Below are 20,999 nucleotides of genomic sequence, written 5' to 3'. Positions count from 1 at the left end.
TTCGAGATACCTTTCTGCCTAGTTCCACACACTGCTATGTTTATTTTCCAATACTTACGATGCTATAAATGGTTCTGGTATTTATTGAAATTTAAATAACAAAAAAAACTTTATATTGTAATATTTCCAAACATTAAAAAAAAATGTAAAACGGTGGCAAATAAAAAATGTGGTTATGTAAAAACAAAATGAAACAACAAAATTAATACATAAATTTTATTTACCATTTTGAAAAAGGTAATGTAAATAGTGGAAATATTTTATAAGTAAAGGAAAGCTAAGCATCTTATAAAAATATCATATTTATATTTCCAAACTGGACAACATGCGTCGGCAAGTTATTATGTCTTACACTATACATGTCAACATACTCTACATGTTATATGAATTTACAACTTTGTGATATCAACATGTATATAATTTATATAAAAGTGTTTCTTGAGAAGTTAATAATACATAACGTGGAAATCCTGTTTCTTTTATATATAACTACCAACCTCTCTTCCAAGCTCTGCAGGCAAACCTTACATATAGACACAAATTCAATAAATATTGTATGGAATGCTATGTTAAGACAATAGAATCAATAGAATAGTTGTGAATACATTCCATTATAGTATTATACTAAGCTTTAACCAGCAGTCTCTTACTTTACTAAATTGTTATTCGTTCTACCGCACCGCGAACACATTAACGTTCTCAATTCGACCAACAACTAAATACAATTTAACATTATTGTATGTATGTATTTAGGCATACATAATTCACGCGTGAAAGAAAAACGAGCTAAGTGTAACACTAAGCAAAACTTTAATTAAAAACTAAAGTCACAAAGAAGTATTAAGTACCATATGGAAGAATACACGCTAATATAATACCCAATTACACAATAATCTAATTACAAGTCAACTATTGTGGGGTTTATAGTGTCTAGTGTAGCATATGAGATACTATAATATCTGATTTTAAAACCCAGTTATCCATCGCAACTTGCAACGTGTTACCGGGTCAATCATATGATTCATTCCGATTGAATCCACCGAAAAATGCGATTAAAATTTTAAACACCTGAAGAGTCACCACCAAATTTATGAAACTCTTATCACTGCAGTCCGAATAATAAAGTATATTTCAGGAAATTTTATTCCTTATCGTGACTTCCGTGCGATTTGATGTATGAAATGATCACGACTGCGACTATGTTATCAGGTTAAATGGAACCAGTTATGTGAATCCACAAGTAACACATTAATATCATTCAAGTGGAGCGTCAGTATATAAATTTGGGCTTTAGATGACAATTTGACAAGTAAAAGTAGTTAAAACTAATAACCTACTCGTTCGAAATATCTGTGGATGTCGATGAAATATCTTCTGCATTAGTATTAGTCACATTCCACTTTTTTAAATGTAAATATGGTATTTAGTTATTATCAAGTCGCACTTTATTTATAAAACATGTTTATTGATAAAATTCACAGTGCTAGTGTGATGTAATTGTACAATGTCCACAAATATTTCAGCCGGATAGTGTAGGTGTCGCCAAACTTTATGACCGCACCGAGTTTTGTTTTGGGCTGTGCGATATGCATTGTTTAGTGATATCTAAAATGTATGGATAAGTGACATCAACGAGTAAACTGTATAGTGCATACAGTTGCCAGAATTCATCAATAGATATTTTTTCTTCAACGTACGTCAACAACATAAAGTCGGTCATAATGTTAGGCGTGAGCGTTAACTTACTAACACATGGATTTCGAGTTTACACTCAGATAAGTTGGAATTAAAAATGTTACAATGATGAACCACTTGCAATTTGCCCTAATAGACCAGATGTCAAACAATGCTTTCTTGTGACAAAATTATAAAAAAAATGCAACTGTAAATAACGAAATAAAATATTAGACTGCTCCAAATTGAGTTTCTAATGACAGATTTGAAATATTTTTCATAGTTATGTATGACATATCTAATTAAAATACCTAGAAACAGTTGCTTTGCTGAGCAACCACATATTATTGCAGTTGTTCATAAATTGAGTGTTAGACCTGATTTCCACTCATCCTAGGTGAGCGACGAATAGATGTACACTTGGCGCCTACTTTATCGCGTAGCTCAATTTGCGACGAAGCATAATACGTATAATAACGACTGTTAATAATAATCAATCCGTCCCAATGTTTCGGACATATGACAATTTATGATTTTAAACTAATATTATCGCCGAATTGGGACATTTAATATGCAACGGCTACTCACGAAACCTGGTTTTATTTTCTTTATTTCCAAAATTGTGTAATTTCGATCGTTGTTAAATAAAAATTGGGTACATTGATTATCGCTACGCGTACGCGTACTACGAGTACGTTCGCTAGTCGTACCGCGTTGCGACTTGCTCTATGGTCGCTCGCCTAAAACAACGGTCATCAGTCGCAAGATGCATAGCGTGTGTTAGTGTCCACGGCGTGCGGGGTGCGGGGGGGGGGTCTAGGGCAGCGGCTTGTCCTCGGGGATGGTGGGCGAGGTGGCGCCGCTGGCCGCGCGCGAGGCGTCGCGCAGCGCCTCGTCGAAGCTCTGCGTCGAGTTGGAGCGCGACGCCACCTTACCCTGCAATTGTGAACGCTATGAAAAATAAACGACACTCCACACGCCCACGGCATTTTGTAAACAGTTATTTTGTCTCAGAAAAACAAAAAAACGCCAAAAGAAAATGTAGTTTTTGTACAATAATTTCATAACAAATGAAAGGGATTATATTTTTGATGTTGTTCATCATAAAAAAGGAAATTATTCATTGAAATATAAATATTAAGACTCTAATGAAAGTAGCAAATGTATAACTAAAAAAACTTAATTGAACGTCCAAAATTCTGAAAATAATTTAAAATCATTCAATAAAAATGTCAGTCAGATGAAAGCTAACTCTGTAATTTAGGACCTAACTCAAACAAGTTGCAAAATTACGTGTAACAAAAAAATTACGTTCACTTAAACATATTTAGGGTTAGTTTGAAAATTTAAAACCTAGATCGATTAATAGGCACCATTAGGCAACAGTCATACCATAGTAAAGAAACTCTTTACTATGATCATACCTTGACGTTCTCGTAAGCGGTGCCGACGCGCTCCTCGATCGAGCGGAACGACTCCGAGTTACGCATCTGGCCGAGCTTGTGCGACACGCCCGCCGTGATGCCGCCCAGGATCGACGTCGTCTTCTCCGCAGTGGACTTTATCACAGATTCAGTTTTTTGGTATCTGCCGATCGGACACAACACGACTTCGTCATTTCCTTTATAATTCATACCATACAATCTGTAGGTAGTCATCGAAACCATTAGGTCATGTGTAGTAGGGGATAAAGTGTGACATGACTACAAGGGGCCGCAAAGGGAAAAACTAACTTTTGCAATGTCACAATAATTTTAAAATTTTAAACGGTGACATATTTAAAAGGTGTACGGATTTGGTAGGACCATACTATAGAGTAGGTACAGGTAACATATAATTCATATTATATTAGGAAAATACAACAAAGAAATTAGTGCTATACAACAAAGAATTTACTTGACACGTACAATCTGTGCATAGGAATTAATTAATAGTTTCAAATGCATCAAGTATTAATAGTAGTTGTAATATTAGTATACTATATACAGACAAAGAAACCAATTCCAATTGTAGGACCTTTGCTCGCTGTTTTATTATGAACAGTTCTGTGAATACTTTCATAAGAAATCAATTGACCTCGAACATAAGTTCACTTCACCCTGGCATCGGTTATAGCTGTTAAAACTCAGATTCATTGCGAATATTCAAAATATTTTTGCGATGTAAAAATATAAATAACATAATATAATTTGACATACAGCGACACAATAATATATACTTTTATCATTTATTAAATGTGTCGTAACTTTAAAGATAATTTTCTAAATATCAAAATTACTGTAATTCTGAATTACGCAAACGCAGATTAGTATCAGGCCCGTAACATACCATTATTATTTGTGTCGTAACGTTAGTGGTATCCACATAAACCGCTACATTCGATAGGAGTATGACATCAGCTTGGTGTTAAAGATTAATAACTTTCGTTATTACTTCATGCGTATGGTGTTAACGTCATTAAGGTCAACGCATATTATACTGACTTTCCACCAATTTAAATATCGACATAAATCGTTTTAACAGTTTGTTATTTTTATACAAATGGGTAAAAAGGTTTTCAATCCACTTATAATTTGCTGTCCGAAGCGTCAATCATAATCAAACTCTATATATACATGACATAATAAGGGCTGACTTAGAAAGCATTTTATAAGCATACCTACCTTACTTACAATAGGTATTAAATTTCTAATTAAAACTTGAACACATTAACGCGAAGTTTATTACAATAAAGTAGAAATAGGCTTGGCGGTGATGCTAACGAAGGCGAGACACGCAGAGACTTCGCTTTAAAAGTTGAAGTAAAATTACTTAGGGATCGTTCATAGATGTATACGACCATAGAAATAAGGACAAATATCTAACTCAATATAATTATACCAAAGAGATATCGTTCGTTATAATATGCGATGACCTTATTGTGTAAGTTTGACGCGACTGTGTTATATTGGGAACTATAATTAACACAATCTTTTCATGTAAACTTTAGAAAAACTTGTACAGCTGGAAAGATTGATTATTCATCAATTCATCGTTATGCAATCTGCATCGTCCTTTTACAAACGCATGCTGAGTTTATAAAAAATAATAATTATTCGAGTAATAAAATCAACTTAATTTCGCGTGAAGCAAATTGCGTTCGAAATAGGTCTGCGGCTAAGAAAAGTGAGAACAAAAAAATATTGCACGATATCACGAAACTTATTCTAGGCAACACTTGAGGTTAGTGAAACTACCGAGTTACGTAACGGTCGTCTGATGCGCCGCGGCTCTGTCGTGGTACGTGTCTTTTGTTTGGCCACAATTTGTAAAATCCAAGCTCACACAATGACCCTCTCCTTTATTCTATTTTTGCATCTTTCGGAAGGTTTCCGAGAGCTCGTTATGAAACGATGTAGAATTTATACGAACGGTCTAAATCTCTTCCAAGCCAATCATTAACACAACAAGTACTTAACCAAATGAACTCTTACGTGCATTTGATGGACTTACTCGTACGTCAATCGTATGGGTCTTATGTAAGGCAGTCCTACAAATATTATTGGCCTAATTATGTGGGGCGTTGCTCGAAACCAACTACAGCTTAAACCTGTGTCCGTCATACATATGAACAATTATTTAATACTGATAATCTCTACGTTACCGAATTAAAATCACATTATATCTTTCTCTTAAGTATAATATTATTAAGCTAACATTGTGGAAAACTTCGCAATTTATCCAAGTGCAATCCTTATTGCACTTTAATCGTATTGGTGAATGAGTTATGGTGTACATTTATAAGAACAAATAGCGTACCTACTAAGTAGTGCACGTAGTACGTATACTATTTGGAGTTATGTCAAGAGTCGTACAAGAATATGTAATTACAGTTTTTGAGTGCTAGAGAATGTATTAATAATAAATTGCATGGAATAGATAAATATAAAACTAAAATTATATTTACTTTCGGGTTATAATTACAGCAAATAAAAATAAACACTACTGAGAAAAAAGTAAATACAAAACCACACCCACACAATAACACTATAGGTAAACTTTGGTGAGTACATTCAAATAATACTTAAGAATATACAATACGGGAATACCACTACCGTACTTACATTGGTGCTTGAGTAACAGCCTGTGTAAGCGCAGCCACGCGAGATTCTATCGATTGATAACTGTTATGCAACAAATGAAATGTAAATCAAACGGACGAAACTACCTGTGAACTCCACCATATGTCAAGCTGAAGCAAAATCAATACAGCGAGCAAAGCAAACCACCGCCACTAAATAAATGTGCGAAATAGCATGTTCTAACCCGAGAATAATAAATAAACTGTGAAGATATTAGCGAACATATCGGTAGTACTTACACTTGGCTCTCTTTAACGTTTTTCAAACCCTGATTCACGTCCTCTGTTATCTCCTTCCACACCGTGATGCCAAGTTTCCGTTTCAACTCGGAGCTTTGACGCATCTAGAATATAGTAAATTCTAAGTATAATTATAGTCTCGTTTCTCCCTTTTCCTTCGCCCCTTTTCCCATTACTGGTCCAAGGACTCCACGATTGTATGTCTTGTGTTCGTTTATTAACTTGGGCACATTCCAAGTTTTTGGCATTTGCTTATCATCATTATCAGACAAAATATGCAAGTGAAAATAAAAAAGTTTTCTAATATATTTATGAATCCCTACTCCATTTACACATACTATACTAGTATACTCCATATACCTAGAACTTATATAATAGAATGTGGAACATCAAAAGGGAAATGAATAGATGAGTGGGATGTTGAAAATGACTATGGTAATGAGAGGTCTTTGCACGACAGCGGGGCAATAAAGACTAGTAAATAAAATAAAGCATATTTTATTGTATGTTTATGAAATGTTGCCAGAATTTCCAACCCTTTCTATTCGCGCCTATCGTGTTACAGTGAAATTAGGGTTATTATAGCAATAAAGGTAAATTTGAGACTGTTTACATCTTGAACTAAATCAAATTGTTGTGTAGCTAAAAGTGTTTTCCTTTATAGGCTTTTTAATTACGGTTTAATTACTCAAGGGGATTTTTTTTAATATTTCCATAGCAAAAACCTACAACCAACTTTAGCTTTCACAACTAATTGTTGGATTAGAGAAAATCTGTTGAGGGAGGTAAGCAAATAATACTGGTGCAATGTATATGACATCAAAATTGGAAGAACTCTTCGACGTACAATTTTGAGAGCTCTACCGCCTTATTTATAATGGAGATAGCGGCAAGCCTGTACTCAGGAAACCTAGTTACCAAGGCATTCCAACTTAATTTTCAGGAGTCAAAATGCGTCGGTGGCCAAATAGGACTCCCAATTCTATTTTGGTCCATGTGCAGCAGTGACCATCTCTCTGATGTACTATCAGTCTTCAGTTACTACATGATCGTTTGTTACACCCATACCTTGCTCTGGAGCACGGTGCGCAGCGTGGCGATCTCGTCCTCCACGCGCGCCAGCTCGCGGCTCCACTCGGCGCGCAGCTGCTCCGCCTGCTCCGGCGTGAGCCCGGCCAGCTCGTCGGGCGTGTGCGGCTCGCCCGCGCCCGCCATCGCCTCCTCCGCTGCGGAGCAAACATGTCACGACATGGAGCACACTGCATGCAGTACCATATGAGTTTTTACGTTTGCACGAAAACATTCACCGTTTACGTTCGCTCATACACTGCCCCCGTGGACAGTATCGGAACTAAAATTTTAATGCATAGTCAATTGTAACGACATTTAATTTTACAAATATAAATAGACTGCATTTATTGTTACATTTCTAATTAAAATTGATAGCTTTATAGTTCCGTTTTATAAACTGATACTGCCGAATTTTAGTTAGGAACGTAAAAACTCATAACAAGGGTACAAGTTTACTTTTACGAGTGTTACTACTACTAATGATTTTCACTCATAATATAACACTAGAATTGCGTTTTGTATGCGCTACAGTTAACAATCATAAGCCTAAGAATTACACAGTTTTCATTTATTTACAGTTTGTATTGAAATTATGCGGCTTGATTAATGATTGATTGTAGTTTCGTACGTAGTGTCATGCATTTCTTACGTATCTACGCTAACTATTATAGATATCTGTTCTGAATGGGCTTAACGAAGATAAAAAAAAATACTGTTTACAGTTCGAGCCTGTCCGTAAAACCTCAGCTTGGGGGCTGTTTCATCAGATCATCATATCAAGTTTTATGAAAACGAAATATCGGAGAAGTTATAAATGGATTCATAAGTTCGTTGACAGATGTGCAGAATGTTTCTAGGTTTGTAATTTTGAACCATAATGTTATTGGGTCACCTAAAATTTGCATTTTAATTTATAGTTAAACTTTCCTTTTACCCATAAACCTATTCCCTTTGGGATTGTTTACTAATGTAGAGAAATTTAAAATTCGTACTATTTCTACTTTTTTAATCGTGCGAATGCCTACAATTTGTCGCAGATGATGCTTGACGCAAAACTAACGTAACAACACAAACAACTGGGTAATATTGTTACGCTTCAATTATGCTTGAATAATAATCAAATAATTTTACTAGCATTATGACCCGACTTCGCTACGCTGACTTTACCGAGTACCGGATGAACTCTACCTTTACAAGATACATTAAATATTGAAGTTGTTTAATAAAAATGTTAAAAAACATTTTATTCAATTATTAAAATAAATCGTAATTACTATTTTATTATTTCGAAATTTTATTGTATTTCTTAGTATAAAATGTTTTAAACAACGATTACACTTTCACAATATAATATGTTAAAATTACTTACTTATTTATTAAAATAATTCAGTGATTTTATTATTATTTTGTAAGTATGTAGCATTGTTTTAAACGATCTTACTTACATCATAAAAAGCTTTTAAAAAGATAAAACGATAGTACTATGAAAGTTGCGTGAAATTTATTTCCGTGACTAAGTAATGTCCAGTGAGAAATGTAATTTTACTTCAAAATGGCATTCATTTACATATCGCAACATTACCGATTACGACATTGTGCGCAACAGCACGAATACGTAATATGAAATATCCAGCCTTCTCGGAGACTGTACAGCGATAATCATTTTACTAAATACGACACTAGAGACTAGGTTTACGCTCATAGCTTCGTCTGCGTTTAAGTTTATTACCACACGAAATGTGGATATTTTTTTATAATATAGGAGTAGCATACGGGCATGCAGTCTGTCAAGTGGCTACTGACGCTCATGGACATCTGTAATCAACCCCAGATAGGATGAGATATTCCTACCTGAGAACGGCCACAGATGCGCCGCTACCCCTGAGGACTAAGCTGGAAAGCCTCGGAAAACTATGTCTCTCTTACCACACCCTTCAAACCAGCAGCGCTTAACGCTGCTGTTATGAGGCAGAAATTGGTATGGCGGTGGTGCCGCCGAAGTCAAACCACAAAGAGTTCTACCTTCAAATTTTTATAATCATAATCATAATCTTTTTAATAATTTAGTTTCGTACTCGTCATGTTTTATTTCAAGGAAGTAGCCACGGCGCTTAATAATAAATTCATCATCATTGGCTTAATAATCCATAATATTGGTCACTGCCATATCTGTAATCGTACCTAAACAAGAGAGTACTATCTATGGTCGAGCACAGTAATATTAGTTGATATCCTTCAGGACCAAGTTGACCTTATATTTCAGTATCTGTCATGCCATGCCGTTTAAAGGAGAACACTGTAGCATGTATCACGTTTACAATACAGACAGGAAAAAAATGTTAACTAATTTTCTTTTAACTATATAATTTTATTTGTGTACAGTATCGTAACGGTGAATCATTATTCCTACTGGTTTGTTTAAGTGGCCTGACATGGACAATAAATGATATGTACCTATCTAATTCGAACAATTTTTAAAACAAACCTAACTCAGATTCATTTAAAATAATCTTCTCTAACTTCTTTTAACCACGATACAGTTTGTTAATTTTAGTTCAAGAAATTAAATTGTAATTTGCCGTAGCGGCTGTACGGCCAGATTTAATCAAACACTAATACATTTGCTCCTTGCGGACCACCTGTGGTACATGACCCATCGCTTTTAGACAAAGATTATATCGAACTTAGGATGACTCGAATTTAGGATATGGATATTTTTGCACACTACTGGACCGTAGTGTGCAAAAATATCCACATCCTAAATAAACAGTTTGATTTTCCGTAGTAGTAGTAGTATAATTAATATATAATTATACTAGATTGATTATTTCTCCAACAAGCTGCACTGAACGCGTGGTAGAGTATGCATTACCATGACAATGCCTTTCACATGATACAAATAGTACATTACAATACGAGGACGAAAAATTTTTTTCTGACAAGTGTGAGTTTGCAGGCCGAGCCGCAGGCGAGGACTGCAATCACACGAGTCAGAAAAACATTTTTCGTCCGCGTGTTGTATAAAATTTTATATTACGGGGTCGGAAATGGGGGTTTTGCGCACGCGAAGCGTGCGTAAAACGTCCATTTACGCACGCCGTGATATAAAGTATGTTTTAAGTAAGCTATTATTGTACGCCACATAACCCGTTGTATGTGCATTCACTATTTTATTTTGATTCAGTCATAAATTATCTTTGCACTGACATTAGTGTACGTAAATGTGTATCTACGATTCGCATAAAATCAAAAATATATTCACTTATGTTTTTAAAGTAGATTAATTAACATATTTAAAATATTTTATGTTTTAGTTCTATAAACAACCTTCTAGTTTGTAGATATACCTATTCGAATATCTCATAAAAAGTATATAGATTATAATATTATGATGATTTAATTTTGGTAAGATTAAGAAATAAAAAAATAACATATGTAACATGAAAATATAACGATGCAAAAGTATTTTGTTTTATAATGATTAATGCAAACGTTACCATAATAACAAAATGCCTAAAATAAAATTCTATCGATCGGTTTGAAACGTACACTTTCAATGTTACAACTATTTATTGTATTGTTTTAGTTAACTTAATAAACGAAAACATAAAAATAGGTACTGTAGATAGCGTAGGTTCAGCTTAATAAATAATCCTCTTTCATTTCATGTAAATGTGGGTTAAGCGAGCGAAGATAATGAAGTTAAAATCCTATTATACGAATTGTTCAGTGACTTTAATATTAAGAAAGAGGGACGTATTATGAATTATTCATTTGTAATCTAACAGTCGTATTGTTTAACGACGCCAACGTAAATATAATATGGATATGTCAATATGGAACATGATTGGTCAAGTGTAAATAATTTCTACAAGAACAAATGTAATTTACTTTTGTTGCACAACAAATGTAACATATGTCTCTGGGGTTTCGCTCTACAACTGAGTAGACCTCGAGTATACATAGTCTAAATTGCGTTAGTGTAAGTATACAATAACACACACATTCATATACTATATTAAATGCCATGAATCTACTATTAATCAAAACAAAACTCACGAGGTAAAGGCACAGAACGAGTTTTTAAAGGAGTCTTTGCGAGAATATCGTCATAATGTCTTAGAGAAAATTAGCATGGTGTTTTTATCGCAGCTTATAACAAATAAAATGTAACTTGTTTGTAAATATTTCAAACCATATGTCGTTTTAGACGCAAATATAGAAATGGGCCAATACGTGAATACTTTTATTCACGGGTTCGATTAATGATATGACACCGTAAAAAATATAGACTTCAGGAACTCTTATAACTACACTGACCTCCGGGCGTTATACCAAGGAACTTTTTGTAGTTTGTGTGACTGGACACTTTGGCAAGATAAGGCTTGGATAAGTCTTGAAAAGTAACTCGAACTTCTCTCATTTTTTTCCTAAAAATGCGCAAACGACGACGGCGATTGTCCATATAAAATTCGGTTTCAATACAAAGAGCAGATTCTGCTATATCAGGCAGCGCACGCCAGTCGGCCTCAGTATCATCTTGTGGCCAATTCGCTATTTCTTCTAATTCATCTAATTCGTCGACAGCCACATCGAAGCTAGGGGTTGAGTCGTCGTCCGGCGGTACGAAGTAGGGATCTTCCATGTACTCTAAGCTCGCTGGCCCAACGCTCGCCTCCCCATGGTTGGCCATAACCCTAGCTATCTTCCTCGTCTCCTACGACAATCGAACATATTTTCTAACGAACCGCCCCGGAAAAATCTTCTTCCAGCACAGGACGATAAGAAGCACATTGGCAACAATGTTAGGAACACCGATAGAAAATCATAATAAAAATACAGATCCGGAATATTCGCGTCACATAAACATGGCGTGACTGGCACACACCACGCAAGATATTTTCCGTAGCACTATATATTATAACAATATGTCCGTTTCCGTTTCTTCCGCCACGTCGGGGCTAGCGAGCACGACCGCCCGCGCACGTCTCGCGCCGCTGCCTGAGTGCTCGTATTTGCCACTTTCACCGACAACTACGCGATCACTAATCTGGACATTTTTAAATAACGATCTTGACCTTCGTTCTAATGGTTTAAAATAATCGTATCATATAAAAACTCGATAAAAAGATATGCAACGTGGTATTACTTATCAATACGGCTGGTGGCCGCGCAGACGGCAAACAAAACAACACCAAAAAGCGAGCTCACCTTGTACGGCTAAAGTTTATTGACAGTGCCCGGGGCGAGAGAGAGGCGCGCGCGCACGCCGCTGGACCGTCAACATGGCATAGAAGAATAATTACGTCACCTCTTTGCAATACTACACAAAAAACTGCAGATTGCACAAGATTCTCTGACTCACAAACAATTTGAAACTGTTAAAGCGTTCAAAGTACCAAATTACCCGTTGAGTGGAACTAAAGTTAATAGTAGAATCATGACTTCCTCCATATTTTATTTATAAATTTACTACAAATATTACTATTTTAAAATAGAAGCTAATATAGCAATAAGACTAATAAGAATAGCTCATATATAGAACATATTATCTAAAAATAATTATATGAATCAATCTCAATTTAAATGACAAAGGTATTTTTCTCATCAGCAAAAAAATTGTCTCACATAATTAAATAGTTAATTGCTTTTAAGAAATAAATTAGATGGCTCGAACAATTGATTTCAATGAGATATTTTGTCAATATGGAAATTTTAGAATCTTCTTAAATACAAAAATGTGTAATTTGTATAGTAAACAGAGTAAACACTATTTATTTAAATAAGACTAATACATGTATGTTAAAAAATGTATACTTACATTAAAGTACATACAAAATATTTAAATAGGTTTTATTTTAAATCAATGGATTTTGTTTTATATTTGTAATTTTAAAATTGTCGAATAAATATTTTGAAGAATTTTTTGTATAGCATAAAATTTTATTTGGATATTTAGTACTGATATACAAATCTTATATGAATACTTATATAATGATGAATCATGATAAACCATTGTTGTACATTAATAAGATTCATAAGCAAAAATTTAATTAAGCATCATGTAAAATTTACTAGTATAATGTTTTTATAAAATACTACAACACATGCAATTTCAAATTAAATTCTATCAATTGAAAGTATTTGTTATCTAACTAAGTCATAGATATAAACACTACAGATATAATCTAAGGATAAATTGTATTTCGTCAGTTCATACATGACTCATACTTGATTGCTTACTCAAAACTAGTGAAATGGTTCTACCTAAAATGGTAACTCAATGGTTCTAAATGGTAACTAAAAAAATAACATAAAAACTACTATATATGACATCACTTTTACAAATTACTTCTCAAAAGTTTTTACTATAATTGTTTTATAGTTATTGTTCTTAACATTGTGTCAATTTTACAGTAAGAAACAATCAATTGAAAATACATCCGATTGCAACATATGATTTGATTTTTATTGAATAATTGATCTAGCCAAATGGTTGGTTGTGTTAGGAAAAAAGTTGCTTTCGAAGATGTCACAATATATGTTTTAGCATGTAAATCACATCTAACATGCAACAACACTAAATTACAGAGAATCAAAAAATTCACATTAGTAATACCCAGTGAGCATTTTCATAGTGAGGAGATATTAAAAATTTGCCAGTGTCATTGTTAAGTTAAACTGTAATAAAAACTAAATTTGTAACACTACCACTGAGTTTACGAAACTTTAAATAAAACGCTGGCAAGATTGATTTAATCTCTATTTTGTTTGAGTTTTGTTAACCTTGTATCAACTAATTAGCTGATATATAATGAAGAAATCCTTACATAACCTAACAGTTTGAGCATTGTCTACCAATTAACAGTAAGGTAATGCAATAGTTGGTAAAATACAGCTCATATATTATAACTTTTCGTTTTGAGTCACTGGGTATTATAATGTGGGGGAACAATTTCTAATTTGAAACTGTTACATGTCTTTGTTCACTTACGACGGAGAGTATTATTGTTAAACATACAAATGTAAATAATACTGTATAATAATACTTACACCAAGCCACTTCTATATCCCCTACAACATGAAAATGATAACAACAACATTAATAGGGAACATTGATAGGCAATTTAAATAGGTACTCTCGTATAATTTAATTTATATACGCAAACCGGCGAACAAGTAACCGATAAATAATAACTACGGCAAATAAAAGGAGAAATTACCTGTTTGTACTCCGCTCATTGTGATATGATTTGAAGCTGCCTCAGTCTTATAGTAGCTACAAAATACTTGAGATCTCTTCAATCTTAAAATAAATGTCAGCAATCGAATTGGATGAAATTTCTTAGATTGGAATAAAATTTTCTTCTGATTTCCTCAATTTTCAGATGCCGCTAGGTATCGTAGATAAGTATTATTCACCACTCAGAAAGAAACTAAGAATATGAATAAGAAATGTGGCAGATTGTAGCATAAATAACAATACAAAGAAAAAAACCTTTTAGACGCAGCACACGTTCGACCAGACAATATTGCTAGTGTCTTGCTATAGACAAAAGTGCGATACTCTGTGGTATCTTATAAAATTGTTTGTCTGTATTATTAGACTATGTTTTTATTGCAATCTGTAAGAAGTGCGTGAGACTTTTTATAATCTGTGAGTCGATTTTTTAATGAAAATTGTAGCATCATTGCATGAATAGCTTTTTGAAAATAATTGCTGGAATTGGAAAATAGAAATATCTGGTATACAAAATTTGAGATATTTTTTTTTCTTCAAGTATAAAAAGGTAAGTAATTTATGTGTACATTCATTTTGAGTTTCTTATTACAGACAATATACTCACATAGAGTTACATCCAAAAAACGCAATCACTGTAATAATCAATGACTGTATCATGTTTATAATATTTATTCCTTCTATTTCTTTGTGTAGATAATACTCTGGAACTTGCAAAATGTCGGCCACCGCTTTGTTCGGGAATACTTCTGCTCTCGGAGGCAGTTCTGGGGGCAACAAGCACTTGGTGGAATTCCGTGCGGGCAGGATGACCTTGAAGGGCCGCATGGTACACCCGGACAAGAGGAAGGGGTTACTTTACGTTTACCAAGGGGAAGACTCGCTGATGCACTTCTGTTGGAAGGATCGTACGACTGGTGAGGTTGAGGACGACCTCCTCATCTTCCCTGATGATTGCGAGTTTGTGAGGGTCAACGAATGCACCACCGGCAGAGTGTATGTCCTCAAGTTCAAGTCCTTTTCCAAGAAGTACTTCTTCTGGATGCAGGTATGAAATTGTATATATCTTTCAATGTAATTGATATGTTGAACAATGATATTGTTCTAAGACAAAGAACTGAACTTGCATTTTTTGTTTTGTGGATACTTCAAAGAAGTTTGTAAAGGATAGGTGACAATTAACTTTATAAATAACGTGTACATTTATCAGATTGTAATTTTTTTTAATATGACACTAACTTTTACACTTGAATATAACAATGTTACATAATAACATTGTGAGTCGCATCATTGTGTCTTATACTGTGCAAAAAGGCATTGTATGCAAAAATTTTTACAGGAGCCTAAAACTGAAAAAGATGATGATTACTGTAGACGCATCAATGAGGCATTGAATAACCCACCAACATCAGGGGGTCGGGGCGGTGGCAGTGGTGGCGCCCAGGATGGAGAGTTGCAGAACCTCCTTAACAACATGTCCCAACAGCAACTGATGCAGCTCTTTGGAGGTGTCGGCCAGATAGGTGGCTTGTCTTCCCTGCTAGGAACTATGGGGTAGGTTTTTATTTTGTTACATAAAGCAATCATTTTATGGAAAATAAAATATTAATTCTGAATTGAGCTTTATTGGTTTAGTAGAATCTGTATGCTGCACACATTCCACAATGATGGGAAAAGTTTTCCTTCTTATGGCTTGTTATATGTTGTGGAATAACAATAAGGAAAATAATTTGTGTGCTCTTTATCCATGAATCAGCTTTAAGGACAAGGACATGTAGAACATTAATTGTATAATATGAAACAATGAGTCCAATGCTCAATGCTGGCCCTGAAGATCTAATCTGAGGCATTCACTCCGGATTTTTTACAGTTTGTACTTAATAGAAGTTAATGATTACTTGCTTAAACATGCGGAAAACCTGCACACCTCAAATTTTAAAGAGTGTCTAATGTCTATCAATCCACACTTGGCTAGTATAGTGGACTATGTGATAAATGTGACTTACACAGAAAAAATCAGTTCCCAGCAGCGGTACAGTAATTGGTTGACGACAAATTATTCCACTTGATACAGGTATTATTTAATTAATCATATCATCAACCCATTACTGTCCCACTGCTGGGCACAGGTCTCCTCTCATAATGAGAAGGATTAGGCCATAGTCCACCGCACCGGCCAAGTGCGTATTGGTAGACTTCACATACCTTTCAGATTTTTTTAAAATCTTTCATGTATGCAGGTTTCCTCACGATCGAGAGGCCGAGTTTCTTAAGCACTAGGCTATCGCTGCCATTAATGCATAGCAGTGTAAAATAATGGCAATATGATATTTCAGCAACAACAGCAGCAGTGGCAACTCGAGCACTCGTCCCTCAGCGGGCAGCGGCAACAGCTCGCGCGGGGGCAGCGCGCCGCGGACCACGGAGGCGCCGGCCACCACCACCACCACCACCACCGCTACCACCCGCACCCCCGCCCGCGCCCGCGACGTGCCCGCCCCCACCGCCACCCCGCCCAACACCGCCAATGCCACGCAACCCAGGGGTGAGTTATAGCAGTCAAACTGTTGTATTATAAATTATAAAGATCCTATGTGATGTTACAAAAAAGCGTTTATTATAGAAGAATAACTAGAATTATCTCTGGTTCAGACTCAATTTTACTTTTTTTAAATCCCAAAAAAAGGAAAAGCCTCATTTTTAAGAAAATACATTTTTCTTAACATGAAGCTTTTCCTTTAGTTTGTCATTTATCATTACTTCCCAGAATTTGGCCCTTATAAGAGACACTATCCGACAGTGGAATGATATAGGGCTGTTTTTTTTTCTAAATGTACTTGTTCGATTCTCGGCTATGGAAAAAGATATTTTAAAAAGCTCAAGATGCAGTTTTTATTTTTATCAAAATGAGCCACATAACTCCTTTCAGCAATTTTCATTAATCCTTATAGATTCCTATTTAGGGTTCGTACACAAAACTGCGATGCGACGTCGCATCGCAAAAATCTGCGAGCTCCCTCGACGCATCGCAAGAACTTGCGAATTGATTCGCATCGCACAGTGGTTGTTGTTGTTGGTCACCCTGAGAGACGCTATGCCGCACGATATCGCATCGCAGCAATTCGCATCGCAATTTTCTGCGTTGCGAATTCGCATCGCGTCGCATCGCAGTTTTGTGTTCGAGCCCTTAGCCCTGAAAGCCTATTTAAAAACCTAGGGTAAATACCCTGTATATTGGATTGTTTTGATAGAAATTTAATAAATTAAAAACAATAAAAAGAGTGAATTTTAAAAATATAACATAACCTTAGCTTTCACTTCTATTGGCTATCATTTAGTTTGGGTTTTTTCATAAGATAAAGTAATGCAATCTACACCTTATTTATAATAATGGCTGTATTGTTCGTGCAAAGGTGGTCAGATATTCCTGTCGGACTTGCAACGGTACTTCTCTGGTCTGGGCACCGCGCCGCCGGAGGGCGAGGGCGGCGCGGCGGCGGCGGGCGGCGCGGCGGCGGCGGGCGGTGCGCGCGTGGACCTGGCCGCCGCGCTCGCCTCGCCCGAGGTGGTGAGCACGGCCTGCGAGCCCGCCAACGCGCAGCAACTCGCGGCCCATCTGCCGCCCGCCGCGGACCCTGCCTGCTCCCAGGACGATGTAAGGACCACCCTGCTCTCACCGCAGTTCGCTCAGGTGAACCAATAAGTATTGCCCCCGCGGCGCTCGGCCCCGGCGGCGCTCGCTTGCTACCACACTGCAAAGGTGTGCGTCACGCTCTCGGATGGTGCTTCGCGTGCATGTCCCCCTATTTCGTGTCGCTACTGAATTCATTATAAAATGTCATTCAAACCATGCATCGTTTTGGTAAATAGGTACCAGGTTTTTCCCATATCCCAAATTGAACAAACATTAAACATTAAACATTATGTAACATTAAAGATTATGAAGTTTACATCTCGGTTTATCTCGGTAGTATTACATGAGATAAAATATATAAATTTATACACTGATTCTATAAAAGCAATATATATAAATTTTGTGAAAGTATGCATGGTGAAATATATTTTTTTATGAATTGAGTTGTACACCAAATAACTAACCAAATTAACAAGCTGTAAAAATTTTAACAAAACTGTAACTCAGTTAAAAATGGTAATGGGTGTGGGGATGTGTCATTTAATTTTAGGGTCTTATACCCAAAGTGTAAAAACGGATCCCTACTACCTCCTCTGTCTATCCTTCTGTCATGAGTTTCTATCTCCTGAACAGTAATAGACAGACACTTGATTTTTTAACGGAGGCTGCTATAACAACAAATACCAAAATTAATAAATAACAATAAATTTCGTTGTATATTACCCTCCATTTGGGAGTTTTAATAACACTTGGCTAATTAATGACTATTGGCTCTGATGTTTTTTTTATAAAAGATATAAATCGAAATTTTCAATCTTTTTAATTAATAAGACTTGTAAATTTCTTTTTTTTATGTCTAATTTACAAACACGTGTAATTAACAAATACATGTAATTTTAACGATAACAATTATTATTATAATTTAGAGTGGCGCTTCAACAAGCCCATCATGGGTGTTTGGGCACATGTAATTATAGCATTTCACATTTTACACAGAGCTTTTAACGGTTCTCATTCGATTACAAAATTGTCGTGAAATAGTAACTTTTATCCTAGACGCTATAACACAGTTGTCGGTTTTTTCTAGGCCGCCAAACAATTTTCTACTGCTCTCACATCAGGGCAACTGGGACCGGTCATGACTCAATTCGGCTTACCATCGGAGGTGGCATCGGCTGCGAATTCTGGAGACATGAAAGCATTTTTCAAAGCCCTAGAGGACACCAGCTCTTCAGAGGGCAGCAAGACTCAAGAAGACGACAAAAAGAAAGAAGAAAACGCGAAGGACATCAAAAAAGATGATGATGATGGAATGCCTCTGGATTAAATTTAATGTTGCTTTTATTACTATGTTACTTTTTTGAATGGTAGTAAGAGAAAACAATAAGGTGTTGGTAACAGGTAACATAGTTAAAACAAATATTGTCAGTCACTAGACTTCATTTAATGTGTCCTTGTCTAAAAGGACTATTTTATTATTTTATTTTATTAATCATGCCAATTTGCGTTTTTATTTGAGCAGCGACAAGTCTTGTGGACGCTGCAAAAGTGTTTGTTTGTATTATTTGTGTGCAATTAATAAAAAATACAATAAATAAGTCTTGCTTTTTGTATTTAAGTTTAGTATTATTAATAATACTTTCTACAGTCATGACAGTGAGTAAAGTAAATCTTTGCTACCCGTATTTTTTTTAAAACAATAGTTACTTTAAAATAATTTTGGATGTTTTGCGGACTAAGGGAAGCGGTAGGGGCTGTCCGCCCCAGACCTTTGGCCCTGGGGGGACTGCAAATGTCTACTGGTTCCCTTGTAAAATTGATCAATTTCCTAGGCTGGGAGCCTCATTCGATTCGATTTACACCCCGAGCCTCCGACGGGCTTAGTCTGCTTATTCTTAAATATGATTTAATTTTTGATATTGCGATAATTACTATATTGAAATTGAAAGTATGTATACAAATCTATTGTATAATTATGTCGCTGCATTAATATTACATACCTATCTGACATGGGCATTCCTTGTCAAAATATTGAATTGAAAAATATAATCTTGTCTGATACGACACGTTGAATGTCTGTACATGTAAGTGGGGCCTAAGAAAGCACTTACAAATGTAACATATGACTTCAAGCTTCTATAAGTAATGCGTTCACGACGCTCGAATTCTTGAACGTAAACGTAGCTTAAAGTTAAACTGACGATAACTACATTACTGAATAATAGACTGAGTGTCATGGAACCTTTTTCTTCCGCATCCGCGTGGGCGTGTAATATCTGTTATGAAATTAACAACTCTTTTTCTACATCATCATAGGCTGTTAATATATGCGCGATTTTCAAGTTCGTGAGTTTTAAGCCTAGGACTGTTGATTTTGATCATTTCCTCGCGTGACATACTGGCCGCTGTAAATACTACGTACGTTGATTGTATCCATAAGTAATCTGAGGGTCATAGAATAAGTGTTCATTACTGTTTGTGGGTACTTTGGGAAGTACGTAATTCCAACTGTCATCATTGGAAGCCACCATTAAACCAGACGTACATAATGGGCAATGGAAAACGACACTTTCATTAGTACTAGTACATGATAGTAGTACATTTAACTTTTTATTTTTAATTCAAGCTGTCTATGTATCTAAATATTCGCATACTTAAATTCCCCATATACAAATAATAATATTAGGTATAGTCCGCTCTGAATATAGACATGAATCGCGTCGCCATAACAAATTGTATGACTACACCTGCTCGCAACAACTTCAGAGCGGACTAGCAGTTTGGCGCGGACTATATATTCTTAAAAGCATGTTATGTACAATGTGTAGTCTTGTGTAATCAAGTAAAAGGCTATGAAAGCTCTACTGGTTTGAATTAAGGCATGTAGAAGTATGCCAGTATGAATCATGGCAGTCACAATTTACAAATAGTAGAGTTTCAAAAATGCTGTCTCAAAAACAAGTAGCAGTAGATTAAGTATTCTCGGCAGTTCAGGCTCAGTTGCGCGTGACCTCGAGAAA

The 20,999-nt window shown here is 35.6% G+C and overlaps 2 protein-coding genes across 7 annotated transcripts; one reads left to right on the top strand and one right to left on the bottom strand.

Moving 5' to 3' along the window:
• Nucleotides 1-202: 202 nt before the first annotated feature.
• On the bottom strand, nucleotides 203-14,605 carry LOC140750904 (tumor protein D54). Of its 5 annotated transcripts, XM_073084665.1 has the most exons (7): nucleotides 14,329-14,605; nucleotides 14,159-14,179; nucleotides 7,103-7,260; nucleotides 6,035-6,138; nucleotides 5,778-5,837; nucleotides 3,099-3,261; nucleotides 203-2,610 (listed from the first exon to the last, which is right to left on the bottom strand). In XM_073084665.1, exons 1-7 carry the CDS (start codon nucleotides 14,345-14,347, stop codon nucleotides 2,491-2,493), a joined length of 645 nt encoding a protein of 214 aa, XP_072940766.1. In that variant the 5' UTR covers nucleotides 14,348-14,605; the 3' UTR covers nucleotides 203-2,490. The 5 variants fall into 5 exon arrangements, with proteins under 5 accessions (XP_072940766.1, XP_072940775.1, XP_072940748.1 ...); XM_073084674.1 differs by lacking the exon at nucleotides 14,159-14,179 and having other exon boundaries at nucleotides 14,329-14,596; XM_073084647.1 differs by lacking the exons at nucleotides 14,159-14,179; nucleotides 14,329-14,605 and adding an exon at nucleotides 11,426-12,306 and having other exon boundaries at nucleotides 203-2,604.
• A 128-nt stretch (nucleotides 14,606-14,733) lies between these two features.
• Nucleotides 14,734-19,577, top strand: Rpn13 (regulatory particle non-ATPase 13). 2 transcript variants are annotated; one of them, XM_073084626.1, is made up of 6 exons: nucleotides 14,734-14,895; nucleotides 15,042-15,393; nucleotides 15,685-15,899; nucleotides 16,682-16,890; nucleotides 17,759-18,000; nucleotides 19,067-19,577. In XM_073084626.1, exons 2-6 carry the CDS (start codon nucleotides 15,064-15,066, stop codon nucleotides 19,304-19,306), a joined length of 1,236 nt encoding a protein of 411 aa, XP_072940727.1. In that variant the 5' UTR covers nucleotides 14,734-14,895; nucleotides 15,042-15,063; the 3' UTR covers nucleotides 19,307-19,577. The 2 variants fall into 2 exon arrangements, with proteins under 2 accessions (XP_072940727.1, XP_072940720.1); XM_073084619.1 differs by having other exon boundaries at nucleotides 17,759-18,036.
• The last annotated feature ends 1,422 nt before the right edge of the window (nucleotides 19,578-20,999 follow it).

This window comes from Epargyreus clarus, unplaced genomic scaffold, assembly GCF_041222505.1.
Source record: "Epargyreus clarus isolate Ecla_fem2 unplaced genomic scaffold, WU_Ecla_fem_2.2 ptg000003l, whole genome shotgun sequence".
Lineage (NCBI taxonomy): Eukaryota > Metazoa > Arthropoda > Insecta > Lepidoptera > Hesperiidae > Epargyreus > Epargyreus clarus.
This window is presented reverse-complemented; position numbering and strand designations above follow the sequence as displayed.